Source organism: Microcaecilia unicolor, chromosome 5 (genome assembly GCF_901765095.1).
Source record: "Microcaecilia unicolor chromosome 5, aMicUni1.1, whole genome shotgun sequence".
In the NCBI taxonomy this organism is placed as follows: Eukaryota; Metazoa; Chordata; class Amphibia; order Gymnophiona; family Siphonopidae; genus Microcaecilia; species Microcaecilia unicolor.
Window position 1 is genome coordinate 139,840,757 of NC_044035.1, and position 24,087 is coordinate 139,864,843.

At 43.0% G+C, this 24,087-nt stretch overlaps 1 protein-coding gene across 1 annotated transcript in view; it reads left to right on the forward strand.

Annotated features, from left to right (window-relative positions):
- GRID1 (glutamate ionotropic receptor delta type subunit 1) overlaps positions 1-24,087 on the forward strand; it is a 1,935,592-nt gene that overhangs the window by 1,784,056 nt on the left and 127,449 nt on the right. The window contains exon 13 of the mRNA XM_030203368.1: positions 21,877-22,072. Within this exon, the coding sequence (XP_030059228.1) occupies positions 21,877-22,072 (196 nt within the window). The remainder of the gene's footprint in view (positions 1-21,876; positions 22,073-24,087) is intronic.

A 24,087-nucleotide genomic window follows, 5' to 3' on the forward strand; every position in this document is an offset into this window, starting at 1 on the left:
GCTGAACACACACAAACAGCAAAGTTGCACTGGAGCCCACAGAAACACATGGACTAAAAGTAAACCAAGCATATAAATAAGGACCTAGGCAGAAATCAAGGCAGAATAAATGAAGCGGAACATGAGGCAAGGCAGAAGAGCTAAACCAGCACACCAGCAAACATGCAAGGGACACAACAGATGTGCCAACCAGGCACATAGAGAACAAGCAAAAATCAAGACAGAAGTGCTAACCCTAGCACACAGGCAAACAGGCAACCAAGACAAAAGTGCTAACCCTAGCACATAGGCAAATAAATAAGAACCAAGGTAGAAGTGCCACACAGGCACACTAGCAAACAAAAGAAACAAAGCAGAAGTGCCCACATAGGCAGACAGGCAAGGAAACAAGGCAGAAGTGCTACAAGCACACAGGCAAACCTGGAGACCTTTGGATGTTGCAAAGGCCCTGAATGAATGTCCTCACCTTCCTTATGAAGGCCTTCACTGAAGATGTCATGACTACAGGAAAGAGACTTGAAACACACTGAACACCAGAGTGAGGCTTGAAACATAGAAGTGGTAAGCAGAGACAACAATGCAAGGAAAAAAAATCAGACTGGAGCCACCTCTGAAGCTGACCACCAGAAGACAAGATGAGTCTGAAAGTGGGGTCATGACCACATTTATGACAGCGAGCCACCATAAAACCTCTATCCCTGCCCAGGGAGAAAGTGAGCTGAAACCAGAAACTATAAAAGGCAGGGCCAGAGTGGGGTTAAGAGGGCCCAGAGGCAGGGGCAGACTAAGGGTTGACTGGGATCCACACCTGGCTGATGCCTGACACCTCCCCTGCCACCCCTGATGCCCCCACTGCTCCGGTCCTACCTGAGGTGTCCTGGTAGTCTGGTGGCCTCAGAAAGGGGAGTATATTCTTTCCTGCCGCTATTCCTCGCCTACCAGCACTACTATGTTTTCAAAATGGCGACTGAAACTTCCCATGGCAGTCTAGGTCTCAACAGTCTTGCGACACTTCCGCAGGGAGTCTTGGATGTCATTTTTAAAATATGGTAATGCTTGGGGGGGGGGGGGAGAAATAGTGGCAGCCCAGCGGGCTGGGCAGGAAAGAACATGTCCCTCCCCCCACGCAGAGGCCTCTAGATCACCAGTGGCACGATGGGCATCTGGGCTGAGCCTCTGGGCCCCCTAGAGCCTCTGGGCCCTTGGGCACTGCCCAGTTGCCTGAATGGTCAGTCCGCCCCTGCCCAGAGGGAAGCAGCAAAGGCATACTATATACACCTTCACCGCATACCTGTGAACTAGAACCACAACAGCAAGTTAGGCCAAGTTTAACTTGAACCTTGTAGATTTACATGTTGGATCCAGCCTGAGGCAGACTGGCTGGTGAACTGTTAAGAACTGTACTGATAACTCTAGGAAGCCAGCTCAGAACCAAGAGGAAGTATTGCTGTGCCAAGAGACTGTAGTGCATGCAGTGGTTCTGCAGAAGCAGGCCATGTAGGACCTTCATCTGTTCAAAGGCTAGTTTTGCATTGGATTTCTCTTTTCCCTGTGAACTCAACAGGACCTCCACCCCCCCTTTCCCAACACCTTTAATAAAAGTTAATTTTGCTCGTTCGCTCACTCTAAGCTGCTGTGTGGTATCACTTTATATGGGCCCTGAGCCCACCTTGCAGTGGAATCTGTTGCTAGAGGATGTGGTTGCAACAACCAATATAGTAGGATTAAAAAAAAAATATATATATATATATATATTTTTTTTTTTTAATGGACTTTTATCCTACTATATTGGTTGCTGCAACCACATCCTCTAGCAACAGATTCCACTGCTTATTTTTGTGCCCTATGATACTGTGAGCGAGTTGGTTATTGCACTACAGTCTCTTGGCAAAGCCAATATATATATATATATATATATATATATATATATATATATATATATATATTGTGAGAAGGGAGAGGCTGTCCTACCCTGGTTAGGCCCCTAGAGGGTGCTGTTCCCCTAAAATGTCCAGGGAGAAGGGCTGGGTGAGTCGCTGAAGGGAGCCAGTAAGGGGAGGTATAGCTGGAGGTCGCTAGGACCGGGGAGAGTCCTGGAGGTGGAAACAGGTGCAGCAGGTTATGGGCTGGGTCCTGTTTGGCCATTAAACACTTAATACCCCGCCTGAGTGGTGAGGGGCAGAGGAGAGCTAGCAGCGGAAGAAGAGAGCTGGTAGCTGAAGCAGGAGGTCCCCATGTGAAGTACTGGCTGAGCCCTTTGGACTGGTGGTGAACTGTGTGCAAAGCAAGGAAGCTGGCTGGGGTAAGAAGGCCCTAGAGTGCCAGGTATAAGAACTGTGTGTTACAAGGAAGGACTGGGGTGTTCATGTTACAAGGAAGGACTGTGTGTCCAGGTGTTTAAACTGGAAGATTGAACTGAGTAGGAAGAAATGTTTAAGCTGGAAGAACTGTTTAAGCTGGTAAAAGTGTGCCCCAGGAAGCGGGAATAAAAGATTTGTATGAGAAATATCCTGTGGTGAGACCTGACTATGTTTGCCTTTCAAGAAGCAGGTCACCCTGAGCAGAAAGGGGTAGTAGACTAATTTGCATAAAATCTGCATACTGAGAACCAGCTCACAATGAGTGAAAGAGGGACCTGGGATCCTGAGGTGGGAGCTTCATCTTCACAGTATATATATATAGAGGCTCTTCTAAGTCTATAAGAGCCATTGCTCATCCTTGGAAATTACTGTGGGGAATGCATCTACATTTTGGTATCGGCCAGGTACTTGTGACTCAGGCTAGCCACTGTTGGAGGCAGGATATTGGGCTCAGTGCACCTAGGTCTGACTCCACATGGCTTTTCTTAAGTTCTTATATATCAGTGTGCCCAGGAGAAGAAGCCATGGTAGAGATTCAGTTAGTGCCTTCAGCTTTGCCCTTAAGAAAACAGGCACCAATGCAGAACATGCACCAGCAACAAAGGTATTTCACTAATCGACAACCAGCACCTCTTCCTCTTCTTTCCCTCCTCTAGTGTTCTAGAAATGCGCTGAAGATCTGTGCTTAGCGTACAATATTTGAGCACAGGCACCATCTTCCCCCCCCCAATTTCTAAACAACTCCCTAATGCTCCATGCTACGAATGTGCCTATATTTGCATCTAATTAGCATGGAGCATTAGGGAGTTGTTCAGACGCACTGTTTCGGCGCTATTTCTCTGGTGCTGTTCAGTACAGTATCGGAGTTTGAGCACTGGAGCCAGAGAGCTGACATCTTGGTTTGGCTTCATATAACAAAAAGCTGCTTGCCACAAATCTGCCTCCTTTCACTTACAGTCTGTCATTCATAAGCCCTACTTGTACAATATCACCTATGCACCACATACACATATGCATATACATTCACAAAGGTAAATGTCATTTTATGCCAGGAGTGGAGGAGTAGCCTAGAAGACTGTGAACTAGGTTTGATTCCCATTCCAATTCCTTGGGACTCTGGGCAAGTCACTTAACCCTCCATTGCTCCAGGTACAAAATATTTACCTGCATATAATATATAAACCGTTTTGATTGAAACCATAGAAAGGTGGTATAGCCAGTGTCATCTCTAGCAGGCACATAGCCAGACCTCGTGGGGGGGGGGCACATTTTTTAGTCTGCCGCCTCGCCCCCCTAACCGCCTCTCCACTCCCCCTGCCGCCCTTCCATACCTCACAGCAGCAATTACCTTTGCTGGCGGGGGTCTCCAACCCCTGCCAGCTGAAGCTTTCTTCAGCGCCGGTCTATGGCGCTGCCATGTTCCCTGCCCTGCTCTTTCTTTCTTCCTCTTCACATCCTGTACAAAACCAGGGGCTCATATGAAATTTGGGGGGCCCAGCCCCTGTGACCCCCCTAAATACGCCACTGGTCTCAAGGTATAAATATTTGGGGTAGCTAAAGCAGGGCAAGGCAGGTATGTAGGAGGCAAGTCAAAGTGACATTTCTGCACATTATAGCCCCCTTCCCCCCCCCCCCCCCACACATACTTTTAAATTAGCAATAAAACCCCACAGTCTTCTATTCATAAGAGAAACCCTCCCCCTTCAGCTGGTTTCAACTGCCTAGTAAAACTGCCATTATAATTCATAACATCATTCAATAAATTTGTGTATGTGGCCATGGAGTTTGTATCCTCTACAGGATTGGTCAGAATTTCAATATAAACCCTAAAGCTCCAGTTCTGTATCACAAACTCCATATTCCCCCAAAATGAAGCTGTACCCCCTCCCCCTACAACTTAAAACACAAAAAAATATCCAAATTGTGATTGTCATCTCAGGGAAAGAAAATACTTCTTCCACTGGCAGACACTTTGCTTAAAACAGACAGGTTTTTCTTTTTGTGGTGACTGTACAGGATGTGGAGACCAAGAGGCTTGAGTATTTATAATTTTCAAACAAGTCAGACATTTTGTAAAGTAAGACAAAACCCTGCAAAAAGACAGCAAAAACCTATATATGAAACTTACCAAACCATAATAGCCTTAGCCCACCTATGAAAAGACAGTGCTATATATATCACACTGGGACATAGAGCACCAATATACCTTCTACTGGGAAACTGGAACAAGCTAGACTGTTACAGATTTCTACAGATAATACATGCTAGCGGTATCCTTTACCTTAGTCACAGATGCAGAACATGACTCTCACCTTATACAAACTAGGGGACCGCAAAAAATGCAGACAAAAGCCAAAATGGAGACAAAAACTGAAACCTGAGATACCAGACTCTTCATATCCTACTGAAATCTGAGATACCAGACTCTGCATATCCTGCAACACCACAGAAATTGATAGAATTGCATGTTCTCCTGTACAGTATAAAATATAGCTGACAGATGTAAATTCTCAACATAATTCAATCACTAAACTGAAAATAAAATCATTTTTCCTACCTTTGCTGTCTGGTGATTTTAATATTCTAAGCATCTTGTTCCCAGTCTCTGGTTCTGCTTTCCATCTGTCTGTGCCCTTAACTCCTATCTCTTTGCTATTTCTTTTCTCACATCCTTTCTTCTTCACTTCTTGTCCACATCTATGTTTGGCACTGCGCTTTCACGTTCAGTTTTCACCTATTTTTCTGCCACTAGTTTTCCATGTACCTTCCCTTCCGTCCATGTGCAGGAGTTCCCCCATCTCTTTCCTTCCCTTCATATGCAGCATCCCTACATCCTCCCCATTCCTTCATGTGCAGTATTTCTCCCCTCTTTCCTTTCCTCCTTCCCTTCCCTTCATATGCCGCTTTTCTTCCCCCCTACCTTTTCCTCCCCCCCCTACCTTTTCCTTCCCTTCTCTTCATGGGCAGTATTTCTCCCCTTTCCTTCTCTTCCCTTCATGTACAATGTCTCTCCCTCTCTCTTTCCCTCTGTGGTACTGTCTCTCCTCCCCTCCATTCCCTCCTGTGGGTCCAGTATCAAGGTTTTCCCTCTACCACATCATGCTCTCCCAGTAAAAGGAAGTTGTGACAGGGTAACGGACCCCAGGGTTGGCCAGAGGGAAAGCCTGATCTAATCACTGCCAGGAACTGCACAAAGTTTATAAACTCATGGTGGAGGGGGGAGAAAGCTGGCCTGATGGATGAGGGAGGATGATGAAAGCAGGGATGTGATGCTGGAGTAAGCTGATTTTGGTTAGGGTGACAAGGCACTTTATTGGGGTGGCAGTAGCCAGCTTGTACTGACGCCTATGGGTATATGAAATCCCTTTCTCTTTCCCAGCACATGCTTTGTTAGACTATTATTGCCTAAAGGGTACAGAAAGGGAGCTGGAGACATACAAACCTAGTAACACCTGTTACATACACAGACACAAACTCATATATATAGTGTGAGAATCTGAATAAGCTCAGACATAGTGTGAGAAAGCTTATAAAACTCAGCTGGGGAAAGCAAGAAACCTATTACTTACCCTTTTCCCATACCTGAGGGTAATTATTTTAAACCTTGAAGGAGGGTAATTGCAAAGAATAATACAAGGCAGCTGAGCCAGGGCCACAGGGATTACCTCAGAATAATTCAGCAGTGCTACCAACCATCTGGGATGAGGGTGGGGAGAAGTTGAGACAGTTCCACAAGAAGGGAACATCCTATTCTTTAGAACCTTCCTCCAAGGAAAGGGAGGGGTTACTAAACTAGCTCTTAGAGACTGAAGCAGTTCCAGAAGCAATGGAAGCTGAGGAAGAAATTTCCAACCCTTTTGCTTAAGACTGTGAGCATGAAGAACTCTGAGGAGAGACATTTGTCTTGTTAAATCTTTTAAGGCTTTCATCAGCTAGCAAGACTTTGTGTTTGTTTTGTACATGCTAGCAAAGCAGGAGGGGATGTTAGAAATTCACCTCCTGGCTACTGATAGACTGCTAGGGCTGCCTGCCTGTGGCTTGGAAAAGGCAGCTAGTATCCACAAATGCTTTTTAAGGGTTTTCCTTTGTGGGTTGCTTTGCTGTTGGATACAGACAGAACACTGCTAAGAAAAGGGAGAGGAAATTGTAAAAGACTGTGCTACTGAACTGACATTGGAGGTGAATAATGTTCTGAACTGACTGGGATTTAAGGGCAAAACAGACACCATAAAAGGAGCTCAGAGATTCACAACTGCCAACCTAAAGGAACTCTTTGTTGGTGAGGACTTAACCTGGGGGTTGTATTGAGTTGGAAGCTTGATTTTAAGCCTCTCTTTCAAAGAATAAAATAACTTTTTTTATTGAAAATGTAAGCGTAAGTAATGTTAAACCTTCTATGAAGATAGCAGTGGAGGGATCAATCCTCCTAGGAAATGCAGCAGTAGCTAGGACATAGTCATGTGTCTAGAAAGAAGTAGTGTAGCTAGCAGTGGATCATCAATCTATCTAAATAGCAAGATATCTAGGTATATTAAATGTCCTGGTTAAATAAAGAGGTCAGGTACATCAGATTGTAAGATTTGCAATTTTTTGAATTAAGGGCCCTATTTACTAAACTGTGCTGTAGGCACACTAACGCTTTTAGCACGCATTAAAAATTAGCATGCACTAACACTAGAGACACCCATAGAAATATGGGTATCTCTATGTTATTTATTTAGATTTTGCTCACACCTTTTTCAGTAGTAGCTCAAGGTGTCCATTATGGAAATCTTGAAAACCAAAATGGGTTGTGGCCTTCACAAACTGTGGTTACTCAACCCTGCTCTAGAGCGTGCTAATTACACTGCAGCACAAGGATTTTACAGCTAAACCCCAATGTCTGCCCCCCACCCACCCAGCTCTAAGACTAAGAGGGGCATAATCGAAACCTAAATTAGGCAAGGAACAAGTATATTCTATAACAACACGCATAGATTTTAGAAATCTCCATGACACACCCATTTCCATGCCCATAACCACACCCACATTTCATCTATGCAACTTAGAAGAGAGTGTGACTGATGCTGGCCCCAGGGTGGGAGGTGTGAGAAGAAGGGAAGAGAGCGGGAAGTGACAGAGAGACAGAGAAGAGGTTCTGAGCATAAAGGAAGAAAGGATAGGGGCAATGCATGGTGGGGTGGTGGGGATAGGGACAAAGAGGGGCTATGATGGACACAGGGAGATAGGAACATAGAAGGCTATGGTGGGCACGGGGGGATTGGGGCACAGAGGAGCTATGCTGGACACAGGAATAGGGGCAGAGATGGGGCTATGCTTGACACAGGGGGAATAAGAACACAGCGGAGCAATGCTGATCACAGGGGGAGGGGGAGGGAGAAGGATTTAGAGGGGTAATCCTTTTCGCAGAGAGAGGGAGAGGGACATAGAGACAGAAGTGGTGCTGAGCATGGAGGGAGAAAGGATAGGGGCACAGAAGTGCAATGCTGGACATGGGGGTGGTGGGGATAGAGAATCAGAGGGTCTATGCTGGACACAGGGAGATAGGGACATAGAGGACTATGATGGACAAAGGGGGATAGGGACACACATGGGGCTGTGCTGGACACAAGGGGGATAGGGACACAGAAGGGCAATGCTGATCACAGGGGGGGAGGGAGAGTGACACAGAGGGGGCAATCCTGTGCACAGGGAGAGAGAAATGCAGGACTGGACAAGACAGAGACACAGGGGGGACATGCTGAACATAAGGGCAGAATTGGGACACTCAGAGGGCAGATACTGAAACTAGAGGAAGGATAGGAACAGAGACACAGAGGGGAGATGTTGGACAGGACAGATAAGGATGCAGAAAAAAGATGTTCGACATGGAAAGAGAAGAAATGTCAAATGGTAAGGAGACATTGCAAAGACAAGAAAAAAACAGAAATGCAGAAAAGAGACACTGGGACCAAAAGGAATAGAAAAATATAATACTTGAGACAACAAACGTAAAAAACAAAAAAGCATTTTATTCTGAATTTATTAATTGGAATATGTAAACTTTTTGGAAATGCGCAACTCTGATATTCTGCATTTCAGTTTCAATTTCTCTTGTACTGCTTTATAGAATGCCAAGTCTGACTTCTTGAGGTTTCTAGTTCAGTTTCTGCCTCCATATCTCTTATGGATCTCTTGTCCCTTCTGTCATATTTGTTGTGTCATGTGTTTTTAATGTGTGACCGAAGTGTGCTATTCTGCTAGCATTTAGTATCTGTGTAGAGATCTGCCTGCAGTCTTGTTTTTCTTTTTTGTTTTTTCACTAGGTAGTGTATTGGTGTTTTAGGGCCTGGTATAATATTTATAGTGTCCTGTTCACGCATGAGGCTGAAGTTCTTCGGGTCCTGGAAGTTAGTGCTATTATGGTATGATAAATTTCTATGTGTGTTTTTGCACAAGTTTGTGTACAGTGTTTTGCATTGGAGGGATTGCGTGTTTGCCTTACTAAGATGGCGTAGAGGGGCATTTTCGAAAGAAACGTCTAAGCTGGAATTTGGACGTCTTTGTAAAACGCTTGGTATAGCATTAGACAAGGTTTTAGGGTTTAAGTTATGAGACACTGCCTCTTGAGGGGCAGATTGGATCTAGTCCTCTATGGAGATATAGGCATAATCTATGAACACTTGTTTTTGTTTTTTCAATCCACTTTAATTCAATTTCCTAAGAGGCCTATATATATCTACTAAAGTTTGCACTGTTTAATCTTCTTGCCATTTTATTCTTTAGTATTTGCTACCTATATTTTGCTGACCTTTCTTACTGCATGTTGCCCCACGTTAGCCTCCCCAAACAGATGAGCCACTGGCCGCCTATGGAATCCAGAGAATCTGGTTCCCATGCTTGTGAAAGGACAACCTCTACTTCTGTGGAAATTCTTCCCCTGATCCAGGTGTTTCACAACCTTCCATAAGTTCCACGAGAACTTCTTATCCCACAACTTCTGGACCTAATGCCTGTTCCCCTCATGACTCCCTGCTCCCTCCACTCTTCCTTCAAAGAACCAGCTAATAGGCAAACCAGCTTCCCTAGACAGAGTATCCCAATAAACCTGACATTTACCTATACCTTTGGAAGTCATCTTCTAATATGCATACCCACTACCCAAATGCAAACATACCCATGAAACCCAGAGAACCAGCAAACCACCCGTATACCCTTGAACTCACTCCAACTCAATTACCCTTCCCTTTCACTCCAACCAATCACTCTAACCTTCTCAAGCATCCTAGAACCACAACTAACAGATCCCCTCCTACCAGAAAAGCAACTTTCAACCATCCCAATCCCAGTTAGAAAACTGACAAATCCCACAGCAGTCCTGACAAAGCTGGCAGGCACTAGAACCTGATGAGTGCTTAAACTGCTGACAGTCTAAACCTAAGTCCTCTTCCCTCCCCACCCCCACCCATGCCCTGCGCAGCACACCTCTCAAATTTCAATGCTGACCACAACTAGCAGCGGCAATCAACTCCAACCCCCAGAATCGGTACACAGAGAACCAAATATCCAAGAGCCAAAATCAGAGGTTAAGGTGGCAACACTCTGACCAGCCTGGCCATACTAGTCTATCAAACTCCAGGAACAAAGTCACAGCACTTCCCAAAACATTTCCCTGCAGTACTGGGCCCAGAATCTTCTGTACTTCTACCCCGATTCTCATCGCAAAACCCCAAGGCTGCAACTGAAACTTTACCAATATACACCAAGGACCCAAAAACCCAACCAAGGTAACAACTCACGCTACCTCACCCCACAGTCAGCCCACCAAGCAAGCACCAAGCTGACTGAGGTAGACACATTACCCTATTGGTGCTCCAGGTCCCCCAAAGAAATCAGTCAGCATAGTTAACTCCCAACTTCCCTCTGTTCACAGTGATTTACAATGTCAATATTTCAGTTCCTAGATCAGCAGTGACATCATTTTGGTCTAAGAGCCACATTGGGAGTTGTGACTGGGTTGGGGGCCAGTGCAGTATTTAGTTTTAGAAGTAGGGGGAAGGATCCCTCCCAACCCAGTTATGACTACAAATACAGCCCTTGTGCTTGCTGCACTCTGTGTATTCAAGACCCTGACAGGTACACAAGGGGGGAAGGGAGCTCAGCCATGTTGATTTGCCCCTGGGGCTTTCTAAAAACCCCTTTTACCTGTGTAAGTAGGAATTTATCAAGTTAAATGGTTCTTGAAAATTGTGCTTGAGACCAATCATAGTTAACTGGATACAATATGGTATTTTGCTTCCCTCATTTCATCTGCAGTAAGTAATATCATTAACAATATTAATACAAGATCATTATCATTAGTGAATTTAAAAGTGGCAAGCTATGAAATAGACAACCATCTTTTGTTTTCCAAAACATGGCCCCCCTGTGCGAAAAAATGAAATCAGTGAAACTTTTTTTTTTTTTAAGAATGTACTGATTTATCTGATTTTTATTTGGAAAGAATCATACAGTACAGTATCTGGTCAGAAAGTTAGATCACTATAGTGCTTCTGTTTTGAATATAAAATATGTCTCGTTTCAAAGACATCTTTTCAAATTTCAGTATGAAGGACTTTAAATGAATCTCATTATGGGTGATAATAACAACTTCTTATAATGAAGTAGTTCTGCTTTATGTAACAGCAAGAAAAGACAGCTACTATAATCAGTGTGCTGGAAATGGCATACAATATATATAATTATAAATAATAATTCATGCTGGTGTCTCCATTGTGATTGCAGGGAGAAAGTCACAGATCACTTAATACACTGGAATTCATTTTTTACTTTAATCTGTTTGGGATAATGAAGACTCTTAGAGCACAAACAGGAAATGAGGAAGACTAATGATGATACCTACCAGCAACATAAACCAAGTACTTCCAACCATACAGCAAAATTCAATTAAAACATAAAGCAGCCAATTAACTAAGCAGTGCTAATGCGTTAACATAGGTTAAAAACACATTTACATGTGATAACAATAAAAAATGGTAGGAAATGCTGAAAGAATTAGTGAGCTCTATCTCATGGAAAGCTGCTCATGAATCTAAAATAGATTTAACATGGACCACAACGAGCATGTAATCCACAATAAACTTTTGAAATATAACTGTTCCTAAAGATGTATATTTAACTATCCCTGACATCACTTTCAGGCTAATATGTCCTTCCAAAGTTTTCAGGGTATATATAGCCTTTAGTCACAACACTCCCTATGTTGAAAAACCCTTTCCCCTCCATCCCCATCATGCATGCATGCCGCCAACATCTCTCATACTTGCTTTGTATGCCACCATGGATTTTCCATTCCACCTCTCATAGGGAAGGAATGATTCCAGTTTCTTCTGGCCTATCATTATTGCAATTCAGAATGGTGCTAGCTAACTCCTGATTACCCTTTGTTCATAGTGGTTTACAATGTCAATAGTTCAGTTCCTTGAGCAGGGGTGGGTGAACGTTTTGGTCAAGGATTGCATTGTGTGTTGTAACAGGGATGGGGGCCAGAACACTCTGAGGCATATTTTCAAAGCACTTAGCCTCCCAAAGTTCCATAGAAACCTATGGAACTTAGCCTCCCAAAGTGCTTTGAAAATATGCCTCTCTGTGGTCAGAGGAGTGGGGGAATGGGCCCTCCCCCCATCAACCAACACAGTCATAAATCCTAATACAACCCTCAAGCCCACTGCCTAGAAACAGTAAAAACTATTGTAATCTGCCTATGAAGCCCCTGCTCTGGCCTATTATCAACTACCTGTGAACCACTGTTAATTCAGACCCCACCAAGATGTCTAACACTTCATCACTATGAGCCAACAGGTATTTTTGTATCATTAAAGTTGAGCCGTGGCTTACAATGATGGTGTATTAGAGGGATTTGCATCAGCTGCAGGCCTCACGTGGGTGATGACAGGCTATGGGAGGGACTTTCTGGGCCGTTTACACATTTTAAAAAATTGATACTAGGTGGTGGACCAATATTTTATAAAAAATTATATAAAATAAATGAGCAGTCACTTGAAAATAAATAGAAAACATCTCATTAATATTAAAATAGGGTTAGGGTACATTTCTACTTTTTAGTTTTATTTTAAGTGCCCTGTTTACTAAGCTGCACTGTGTGCGCACTAGCATTTTTTAGCGCATGCTAAAAATTAGCCAGCACTAATGTTAGAGACACTGATGTGAGTGTCTTTAGCATTAGCACATGCTAAAAACTCTAGTGCACCTTAGTAAACAGGGCCCTACAGGCCCTGTTTACTAAGGTGCGTTAGTGTTTTTAGTGCGCCTACCATATAGGTGCCTATAGGGATATTGTAGGCACATACATGGTTAACGCGTGTTAAAAATGTTAACGCGCCTATAACGCTGCTTAGTAAACAGGGCCCTAAGTTTGTTATATGAATGTTTTATCATTTTTTCATTTGTTTTTGCAGAACAGAAATTGTTACAAGTGAATAAAGGGGTCTTTTTTACCAAGCAGTGCTAAAACGTGGACTGTGGTAGCCCCAATGCAGGTCTTTCCCAAGCGCCGAGGCCACTTTTAGTGCTGCCAGTAAAACGCAGATGTTTCTATTTTTCCAATAATGGCTACATTCTAATTTCTCCATTAGCATGTGAGCCCTTACTGCCACCTATTTTTCCACACTCTAATCCTGCACTAATCAGCACGCGGAAATGCCTATGTGCTAGCTAATTAGCATAGCCACACCCACTCTGCCTTCAACCTTGCCCCCAATGCTAAAAAATAGTTTTTAGCGCGTGGACATGTAAAAACTACCGCAGAACCCCTGAGCATGCTCTATGGTAGACCATTTTTAACTGCAGTAAGATTATCGCAACTTAGTAAAAAGACCCTAAAGAAAATTTAAAAACTGCTTAATATGGATGATTTTTAAAACTGGTGCTCCATAATAAGACTTTCTTTCACCTCAAGAGGTGCAGTTAACTTCCTTGAAGGTACTACTGCTAGGGGTCAGTCACTTCCATTTGTAGAAAGTGAGCTACCAGGGTAGGAATAACTGGATTGTTCCTGCTTCCCCATCAGGGAAACCACAGTAGGTGCCAGATGGTGGAGGGAGGATGCTGGGGTGTCTTCTAATTTTTACAAGGATCAGCAGTAGGGACTTTTTTTTTGGTGGGGAGGGGGGAGTCTTCAAATTTTGAATATATTAGGGGGATCAGGGGGGAAAGAGAGTCTGGGAGCCTTCTAATTTCGAATGGTATGAGGAGCTGTGGGAGACCAGAGGCAGATGCTATCATTATTTTAAGGCAGTGATTCTTAACTCAGGCCCCAATCCTCAGAAGTAAACGCAGGCACTAGAGGCCATTAGCATCGGACTAGCACCCACATTTACCAGCGCACTATGCTGGGCTGGAAGGGGTTTCAATGGCAACTTCAGTAGCTAGAACTGAGGACAATGCTGAGCAGACATTTATGGTCTGGGTCCTGCAAATGACAAGATGGATAGGCTGGAGTGGGCTTTGAGAGCAACTCCATTAATTGGATCTTCCCACAGTAATGGGCTTTTAGACACCCTAACGCCAGCTCCGAGCTGGCATAGGGTGTACAGCGGTGAGGGCGCCCTTGTGAAGCATGCTGGTCTCTGAGCATCGGAGGGAATAGGAGATAGTAACATAGTAAGTGACAGCAGATAAAGACATGAACGGTCCATCCAGTCTGCCCAACAGTCACACTCATTACCAATTCATGATTAAATCAACAATGAACGTGATTTTATATACTTGATCATGGAACATAAGAACAGAGTTGGGCGGGCCCATGGCAGGTTTTCAGGATATCCACAATGAATATGCATAAGATTGATTTGCATAATCTTTGTCCATCATATGTAAATGTATCTCATAAATATTCATTGTGGATATTCTGAAAACCTGATTGGCTTTGAGTGTCCTGAAGACTAGTTTCATAACCTCTATTTTAAAGGGATTAGGGGATGAAGGGTTAATTTACAAAAACAATCGCTGACCCTTTTTGCTGCATCCTTGGGAAAACATGTTAGTTAGCCTATGCTTTAGGGGAAAGTTAAAACTTGATATAATTATTCCTTAGAAATCACTTAGATGGTTTACACCTAGTATACCTCAGTGTAAATGGTCACATCTAAATTAGGTGCAGATCCCCCTTATTCTATAACAGTAGGCATACATTCTAGGAGTGCTCCTGATCTGCCAATGACCCTCCCATGGCAGCACCCCCTTTTCAGGTCCACGCATAATATTTGCGCGTGGATCCACATGGCTAAAAATGCATGCATACATTTCAATTAAAGCCAATTAGTGCCGATAAGTGACTATTAGCACCCAATTTTCAGTGCTATGATGTTGCTTTTATAGAAAAAATAATAATCTTTTTTCATCAAAAGACTTCTTTGCCATCAATGCTTCTTCAATTCCCTCAATTAATACTACTTGGGAAACTTTTAAATCCTGTCTATGGGGAGAAATCCTTAGCTACTCTGCATGGAAAAAAAAAACCCCAAGGACAAGCTTGTCTCTCCTCGCTTGAGAAAGAAATCTCTAAACTGGAAAAAATATCATATTTTATCCCTTAAATTTGAATTTAATAAATTCTGCAGTCATAGGGCTCAACAGGATATTCTAATTCAAAAGTTGGGACTATACTGCCAACAAAGCTGATCATCCTGTAGCCCAATACTTAGCTAGTTGTAAACAAAGAGCAAGAATAGTCATCATTACCCACTCCTACCTTAGCTAAGATTTATTTATTTGTTTGTTTGTTTGTTATATTTGTATCCCACATATGCCCACCTTTTTGCAGGCTCAATGTGGTTTACATTATGCCGTAATGGTGATCGCCATTTCCGGAATGAGAAATACAAAGTAGTATTACATTAAAATTCATAAATGTTAAAGTAAATTATAAAGTAAGTTAGATAAACAGTTCATTTCAGGCATGAAAGATAAGTGGGTAGTGCGTTAACGTTCATTAGTGACAAATTGAAGCAATCAGGTATAGAGAGTTCGATTTATCTGGTTCTGTTAGAGTTTTGATGTCAGGTCATTTATGAAGGATCATTATGGTATGTCTTTTTGAACAGGTTGGTCTTTAGTAATTTCCAGAAGGCTGTTAGGTCATGCATTGTTTTTATGGCATTTGGTAGTGCATTCTATAGTTGCGTGCTGATGTAGGAGAAGCTAGATGAATATATTGATTTATATTTAAGTCCTTTGCAACTGGGGTAATGGAGGTTCAAGAATGTGCGTGATGATCTTTTTGTGTTCCTGGGTGGTAAGTCTATGAGGTCTATCAAGGGGCTGGTGGTTGGGAGGCGGGGCTAGTGCTGGGCAGACTTATATGGTCTGTGCCCTGAAAAAGACAGATACAAATCAAGGTAAGGTATACACAAAAAATAGCCCATATGAGTTATCTTGTTGGGCAGATTGGATGGACCCTGCAGGTCTTTTTCTGCCATCATCTAGTATGTTACTATGAGGGGCATAATCAAACGGCGCCGGCGAAATCGATCGCCAGCGATCTATTTTGGCGGCGCCGCAACAGCTGGCCGGAACCGTATTATCGAAAAAGATGGCCGGCCAACTTTTGTTTCGATAATATGGTTGGGGCCGGCCAAATGCCACAGATTGCTGGGTTTGAGATGGCCGACTTTGTTTTTCAGCGATAATGGAAACTGGAACCGGCCATCTCAAACCCGGCCAAATCCAAGGCATTTGGCCGTGGGAGGGGCCAGCATTCGTAGTGCACTGGTACTTCTGGATGTTTAGATCTTGCTGATCAGTTATGTTATGACTTACTTGTTCAGGAGTGCTGTATTTTGTGATACTATTTTGAGAAATGTTCAAGAAAGACTTCATACAAATGAAAAAAGTCCCTGCCGTGCATTTTCCCTTGATGGCTGTCCCTGACGTGCACTTCCCTTAATAGCCATCTTTCTCTCCGAAAGTTCACTTCTCTTAATGGCCGTCTTTCTCCCTGAACAGGGAAATTAAAAGTTTTTGCACACTGCTTTTTTAGTAGTAACAGTGGGATTTGAACCAGCCACCTCTGCATTACAAGACCAGTGATGTAACCACTTGGCCACAGCTCCACTTACTTGGGTGTCCCTCCCTTTTGATTATACCCCTCCAGGTCTCTCTCAGCCACTCACAGACAGCTTAGCACACTGTGATTGGCTGAGAGAGTCCTGAAGGGGTATAATTAAAAGGGAGGGACAGCCAAGTAAGTGGAGCTGTGGCCAAGTGGTTACATCACTGGTCTTGTAATGCAGAGGTGGCTGGTTCAAATCCCACTGTTACTACTAAAAAAACTGTTTTGATTTCCCTGTTCAGGGAGAAAGACGGCTATTAAGGGAAGTGCACGTCAGGGACGGCCATCAAGGGAAAATGAACGGCAGGGACTTTTTAAATTTGTGTGAAGTCTTTCTTGAACATTTCTCAAAACAGTATCACAAAATACAGCACTCCAGAACAAGTAAGTCATAACATAACTGATCAGCAAGATCCTTTTTTTTTTTACGAGCTGGCCGACTGGCTTCCCCTCCTAGGAAGGAAATGTTTTAAAGTTTTTTTTTTTTTGGGTGGGAGGGGGTTGGTGACCACTGGAGGAGTATGGGGAGGTCATCCCCGATTCCTTCCGGTGGTCATCTGGTCAGTTTGGGCATCTTTTTGAGACTTGGTCGTGAAAATAAATAGACCAAGTAAAAACGGCCAAATGCTTGTCATCGCCGGTTTTCTTTTTTCCATTATCAGCTGAAGCCGGCCATCTCGTAAGCACGCCCACATCCCGCCTTCACTACCCTGCCGACACGCCCCCTTGAAGTTTAGCCGCCTCCGCGACGGAATGCCGGCGAGTGTGTCCAAAAATCGGCTTTCGATTATACCAATTTGGCCGGTTTTAGGAGATGGCCGGCCATCTCCCGATTTGTGTCGGAAGATCGCCGGCGATCTCTTTCAAAAATAAGCCTGTATGTCTGACATATATGCCGGGGCCTTGCCATGAATGATTTTATGAACCAGGGTACAGATTTTGAATGCAATTCATTCTTTTAGTGGGAGCCAATGTAGTTTTTCTCTTAGGGGTTTGAAGATAATCTTCAAGCACTTTCCTGACCTAATTTGCAACTTTCTTTCAATTAATCCTCTTATTTTTTTACTCCTGTTACTGTATATTATATATCTATATGTTCCATCTTTGCTGTCTATTAAAATGTTTTGTTATGTATTGTGTTGACATTGTAAGTAGTATACTATCAGGCTTATTTTTGAAAGAGAAGGGCGCCCATTTTTTGACACAAATCGGAAGATGGGGAGTCCTTCTCCCAGGGTCGCCCAAATCGACAATGAAAGCCGATTTTGGGCATCCTCAAATGCTTTCCGTCGCGGGGACGACAAAAGTTCACAGGAGGGTGTCGGAAACATAGCGAAGACGGGACTGGGGCGTGCTTAACACATGGGTGTCCTCGGCCGATAATGGAAAAAAGAAGGGCATCCCTGACGAACATTTGGCCGACTTTACTTGGTCCTTTTTTTTTTATGACCAAGCCACAAAAATGTGCTCTAAATGACCAGATGACCACCGGAGGGCATCGGGGATGACTTCCCCTTACTCCCCCAGTGGACACTAACCCCCTCCCACCCTAAAAAATACTTTTTCCAGCCTCTATTCCAGTCTCAAATATCATACCCAGCTTCATGACAGCAGTTTACAGGTCCCTGAAGCAGTTTTAGTGGTTACTGCAGTGCACTTTAGGCAGGCAGAACCAGGCCCATCCCCCCTACCTGTTACACTTGTGGTGGTAAATGTGAGCCCTTCAAAACCCACCACAAACCCACTGTACTCACATGTAGGTGCCCTCCTTCATTCCTAAGGGCTATGGTAGTGGTGTACAGTGGTGGGGAGTGGGTTTTGAGGGCAGTTTGGGGGGCTCAGCACGCAGGGTAAGGGAGCTATGCACCTGGGAGCAATTTCTGAAGTCCACTGCAGTGCCCCCTAGGGTGCCCGGTTGATGTCCTGGCATGTGAGGGGGACCAGTGCACTAAGAATGCTGGCTCCTCCTATGACCAAATGGCTTGCATTGGGTCATTTCTGAGATGGGCGTCCTCGGTTTCTATTATTGCCGAAAACCGGAGATGACCATCTCTAAGGGGCGTCCTCAGGAAAACTTGGGCGCCCCGTTCGATTTATGCCCCTCTATGCCATACTTTGTATTGTTGTTTGAATATTTTTACTGATGTAATTGTCTATTACTCGTGTTTGACTTAATCTTGCTATATACCGCCTTGAGTGAAGTCTTTCTAAAATGTGGTAAATAAATCCTAATAAATAAATTAATAATTGACCCATTAATTGATTGTATGCCCCATTTATAGACTTTGGAGGATATTGTTAAAATTCCTTATAAAATTCTTAGGTGGACAATTCTATAAAGAAGAGCCTAGATTTAGGCATCTACCCCCTCATTCTATAATCTTGTGCACACAGTTTTATGCTTAGCATTCAAAATTGCTCACACAGGTTACAGAATACATATAGCTACCTGCACAACTTAATTAACAAATTAGCTACTAGATGGTGATAACTTGTGTTAATTGACTCTATAGTGGCATGTGTAATTGCACCTACTATTTTATGATTTTAGAATACGACTTCTATAGACTGTAGACTTGGAAGAGGCATGGGTGGGTCAGAAGCATGCCCAGAACTTACATTCTAAGGTTATAGAACACGGACAATTGTAACATTTAGTCATGAAAATGTATTCCATAAGCGGCTGCATCTAGTGGTGGAGATGAGGTCTATGTCTGAACTGAAGAAAGTATAGGACAAACATGTGGGATGTCTTAGGGAAAGGAAGACGTAGTAGATGGTATGGATAGACAGTCTGGATAGGCCATATGGCCTTTATCTGCCATCATTTTCTATGTTGGCAAATAAATGCCAACTTACATTAGTATTTTATAATGGCAATTATATGCTTAATTGTCAATATAGAATTTGTGCTTAGCATGCAGCATCTTGGCACCTAACATTTGGCAGCCTATACAGAATTAACCCCTAGAGTGCATGATCTTGAGCCTATTTTATAAAGTAAATTAGGCACTTATACTCCTTTATAGGATAGCATGACCAGGTATATATAGGCATACACAGCTAGATGTGATCACTTATACCATCCATAGAGCTGGTGTGCATCCCTCTCAGGTGCTATCCATGTATATACCAACTTGTACAATATGCACTATGGCAGATATGCACATACTTACAGAATAAGGAATGCTCATGGTCTGGACCATGAACTTTTAACTTGGCAGAGTTCGCAGGCACCTTTGGGGTTAATTTTGTTTGCTGTTAGCTTATTGCTGGGAGGAGAAGGTAGAAGGGATTGGAGGGTAGTATCAGCTGGCTGGGTTTGACATGTGAGGAGTTAGGAGCTTGGGACTAATGGATTTGTGTGGTGGTCGAGTTTTGGTGGGCTTTGTTTTGGGAGAGTAGGCTGGTAGGAAAAAGTGTGGGGGGCTTTAGGCTGTTGTCCTCACCTTCCCGGTGGGTAGGGATATGGCACGAAGGATCGGAAGGTTGTTAAGGATAGGTAGCATAATAGCACAAATGGAGGGGATATAGAATCACTGGGGGTTTTTGGTTATGTCATGAAATTGAATTTTGGATCCTTAAAGATATCACCACCTCGAGGGAGAAGAGGTTTTTGGGGCTTGGCAATACCACAGGCCCCTGGGTGTACTGAAAACTTTTCATAGCTAGTTTAATACTATCTAGCTGAATGGGAAACTAAAGAGCTTTTAGTTTGATGTTTTAATTTGTGCATTTTTAGATATTTGCAAAGTTTGCCATTTCATATATATTGTTACAAAACTGTTTCTTTTTTTTTTTTTTCAATAAAGCTGTGGCCAATGATTTGTGGGTTAAGTCTTTTAACTATGACATATGGTAATGAAATAAATGGATGCGTTGCGAGTGCCAAAGTTATTCATAGCTGGATTTTTGGCATTTATGGGTATATGTGCACACACATGCCAGCAATCTAGTCAAGTGGAAGTAATGCATTAATGTTAGCACCGTCTTTATAGAATTACCCCCTAAATGTTGATTTGTCTACACTATGCAGGTTAACTGAAAAAACCATAGGAAATAACATTGCTATATGGGTGACCTCTAGGTATTTCTCCCAGTACCAATTGACTGTGGGAAAATAATGTGAAATTAATCACTGGCAATTTTGAGATCTTAAAGGTAAAAGGATAAAAGGTAATGGATTTGATATACCACCATTCTGTCTACCTTCTCACTTGCCAAAGACATATTAAAGGCCTGTTTCGACACGTTGTAAGCATGCTAACGTTTTAGCATGCGCTAATAATTAGTGCATGCTAGCGCTAGAGACACCCATAGGAGTATATGGATGTTTCTAGCATTAGCCCATGCTAAAAAGTTAGTGCACCTACAGTGCAGCTTAGAAAACAGGCCCTAAATGTGGTGAGGACATCTCAGCCCTATCCCCTCAATGGACTACATATAAAGAGGTCAATTCTATCACAGCATGCTAATATTTAGGTGCCTAGAGGGTGCCTGTGTGGTGCTTATTCTACAACGGAAATATAACAGGTAAAATATATATCTATAGTTCAGGCGCAAGCACTTCCATCAGCCATAGAACTAGTAGAAGCCCTTGAACCTAAATGCCAGAGTCAGTGCCTACATTTTTGTTTGATTCAGCATTGTCCTTTAAGTCCCAAATTCACAAGCCCTTTTACTAAGCTGTGGTAGGGCTAACGCACTGTCGGATTTCTGCAGGAGTAATATGTGAGCTCTTACCACCAAGTAAATAAGTGGTGTTAAGGGTTCCTGCAGTAAATTACCACATGCTACATTTAATATTAGCACATGGCCATTTAGCACCCCATTAAAAAAGCCTTTTTACCCACCATGGTAAAAAGTGGCCCAGCTGCCTTCTAATTTCATGTGTCCAAACTAGCACAGGCCACTTTTTACTGCAGCTCAATAAACGGGCCCCTAAGTCAGTTGTGAAAAAGTTCAGGATCTTGAGTAAATTACGACCTCTAATATCTGAAAGATTGTCAACCGTTATTGCAGAGCCTAGTATTGTCTGGTCTCTATTATTATAACATTAGTTATTTTGCATTACCATTTATATCAAGGTGAGAAATCAGGGAGAGATATGAAACAGGGCAGACCCTAACACTCCAACAAATTCAAAAAATTAAAATGGTTATGTCAATATAATGACTATAATAAAAGGACAAAACAGCATAAGATGTTTATGTAAAAACTTTAAGATCTCTTTTCCCCCTTTCACTTATTTCCATTTATACAAAGCAAAAAGCTACACAATTTATATTGATTTTTACCAGCTGTTATGTTTCTTTGGAAGAAAACAATAGAACCAAGCTTATTTAATTAGCAAACACACTCTTCATCTAACTTGGCCTTAGTATTTCATTATCTCTTTGATTGCAGAACATTTCAAGACCTTGCCAAACAAATGGACATGTCTTACGGCACAGTCAAGGATTCATCGGTCTATGAATACTTCAAAGCAAAGGGAACAAACCCTTTGGAACAGGATAGCACATTTGCTGAGCTCTGGAGAACAATAAGTAAGAACAATGGGGATGATAATTGTGTGTCCAGCCCCTCTGAAGGCATCAAAAAGGTAAGCAAGGATTAATAGATTATCCTTGTTGGTTCTTTTTTGTTTCTTGGTAATTTTGCAGAGCTGCATTCACACGGTGCATTCTTTATGACAAGCACATTGATTATCAGGTTCAAACCAAATTATTATGACTGGCTAGGAAAGTAAGATAAGAAATGATGGAGAAAGGAGAAGAGTTGCAAACCTAGGGAGTCAAGTTGATTTTCCTAATTGTTGTGCTCTGCGTGACTTAATAGAAATCATTTACTAATTTGATATACTGCTTGGTTTTACTAAATCACCCAGGTACATGTTTACTGAGCTGTATTAAGTAACTAGTGTGGGTTTTAACATGTGTTAGATCATGTTAACGTGGACTCACAATAATGTCTAATGTTCATTAAAACAGCCTGCATGGTAAAAATCCCATCCTAGCTGCCTAATGTGGATACAGGCAGCGTTCAGGCATGGTGGGGTGCAGCTGAGAAGTGGTCTGCTATAACAGCTAAGGCATGTAATGATTTCTGATAGCATAGCTTCACTTAACACTTTTAGCAGTCTAGTACCATGGCTGCCCCAGTGCAAAATATCCTCACTTTAACTTCCCCTGAAGATTCGCAACATGATCTAATCTCCTCTGCAGTCCCCCACCCCAACTTGATCCCCCTCCCGAAAAAGCATAAGTACATAAGTACATAAGTAGTGCCATACTGGGAAAGACCAAAGGTCCATCTAGCCCAGCATCCTGTCACCGACAGTGGCCAATCCAGGTCAAGGGCACCTGGCACGCTCCCTAAACGTAAAAACATTCCAGACAAGTTATACCTAAAAATGCGGAATTTTTCCAAGTCCATTTAATAGCGGTCTATGGACTTGTCCTTTAGGAATCTATCTAACCCCTTTTTAAACTCCGTCAAGCTAACCGCCCGTACCACGTTCTCCGGCAACGAATTCCAGAGTCTAATTACACGTTGGGTGAAGAAAAATTTTCTCCGATTCGTTTTAAATTTACCACACTGTAGCTTCAACTCATGCCCTCTAGTCCTAGTATTTTTGGATAGCGTGAACAGTCGCTTCACATCCACCCGATCCATTCCACTCATTATTTTATACACTTCTATCATATCTCCCCTCAGCCGTCTCTTCTCCAAGCTGAAAAGCCCTAGCCTTCTCAGCCTCTCTTCATAGGAAAGTCGTCCCATCCCCACTATCATTTTCGTCGCCCTTCGCTGTACCTTTTCCAATTCTACTATATCTTTTTTGAGATACGGAGACCAGTACTGAACACAATACTCCAGGTGCGGTCGCACCATGGAGCGATACAACGGCATTATAACATCCGCACACCTGGACTCCATACCCTTCCTAATAACACCCAACATTCTATTCGCTTTCCTAGCCGCAGCAGCACACTGAGCAGAAGGTTTCAGCGTATCATCGATGACGACACCCAGATCCCTTTCTTGATCCGTAACTCCTAACGTGGAACCTTGCAAGACGTAGCTATAATTCGGGTTCCTCTTACCCACATGCATCACTTTGCACTTGTCAACATTGAACTTCATCTGCCACTTGCACGCCCATTCTCCCAGTCTCGCAAGGTCCTCCTGTAATCGTTCACATTCCTCCTGCGACTTGACAACCCTGAATAATTTTGTGTCATCGGCGAATTTAATTACCTCACTAGTTATTCCCATCTCTAGGTCATTTATAAATACATTAAAAAGCAACGGACCCAGCACAGACCCCTGCGGGACCCCACTAACTACCCTCCTCCACTGAGAATACTGGCCACACAATCCTACTCTCTGCTTCCTATCTTTCAACCAGTTCTTAATCCATAATAGTACCCTACCTCCGATTCCATGACTCTGCAATTTCTTCAGGAGTCTTTCGTGCGGCACTTTGTCAAACGCCTTCTGAAAATCCAGATATACAATATCAACCGGCTCCCCATTGTCCACATGTTTGCTTACCCCCTCAAAAAAATGCATTAGATTGGTGAGGCAAGACTTCCCTTCACTAAATCCGTGCTG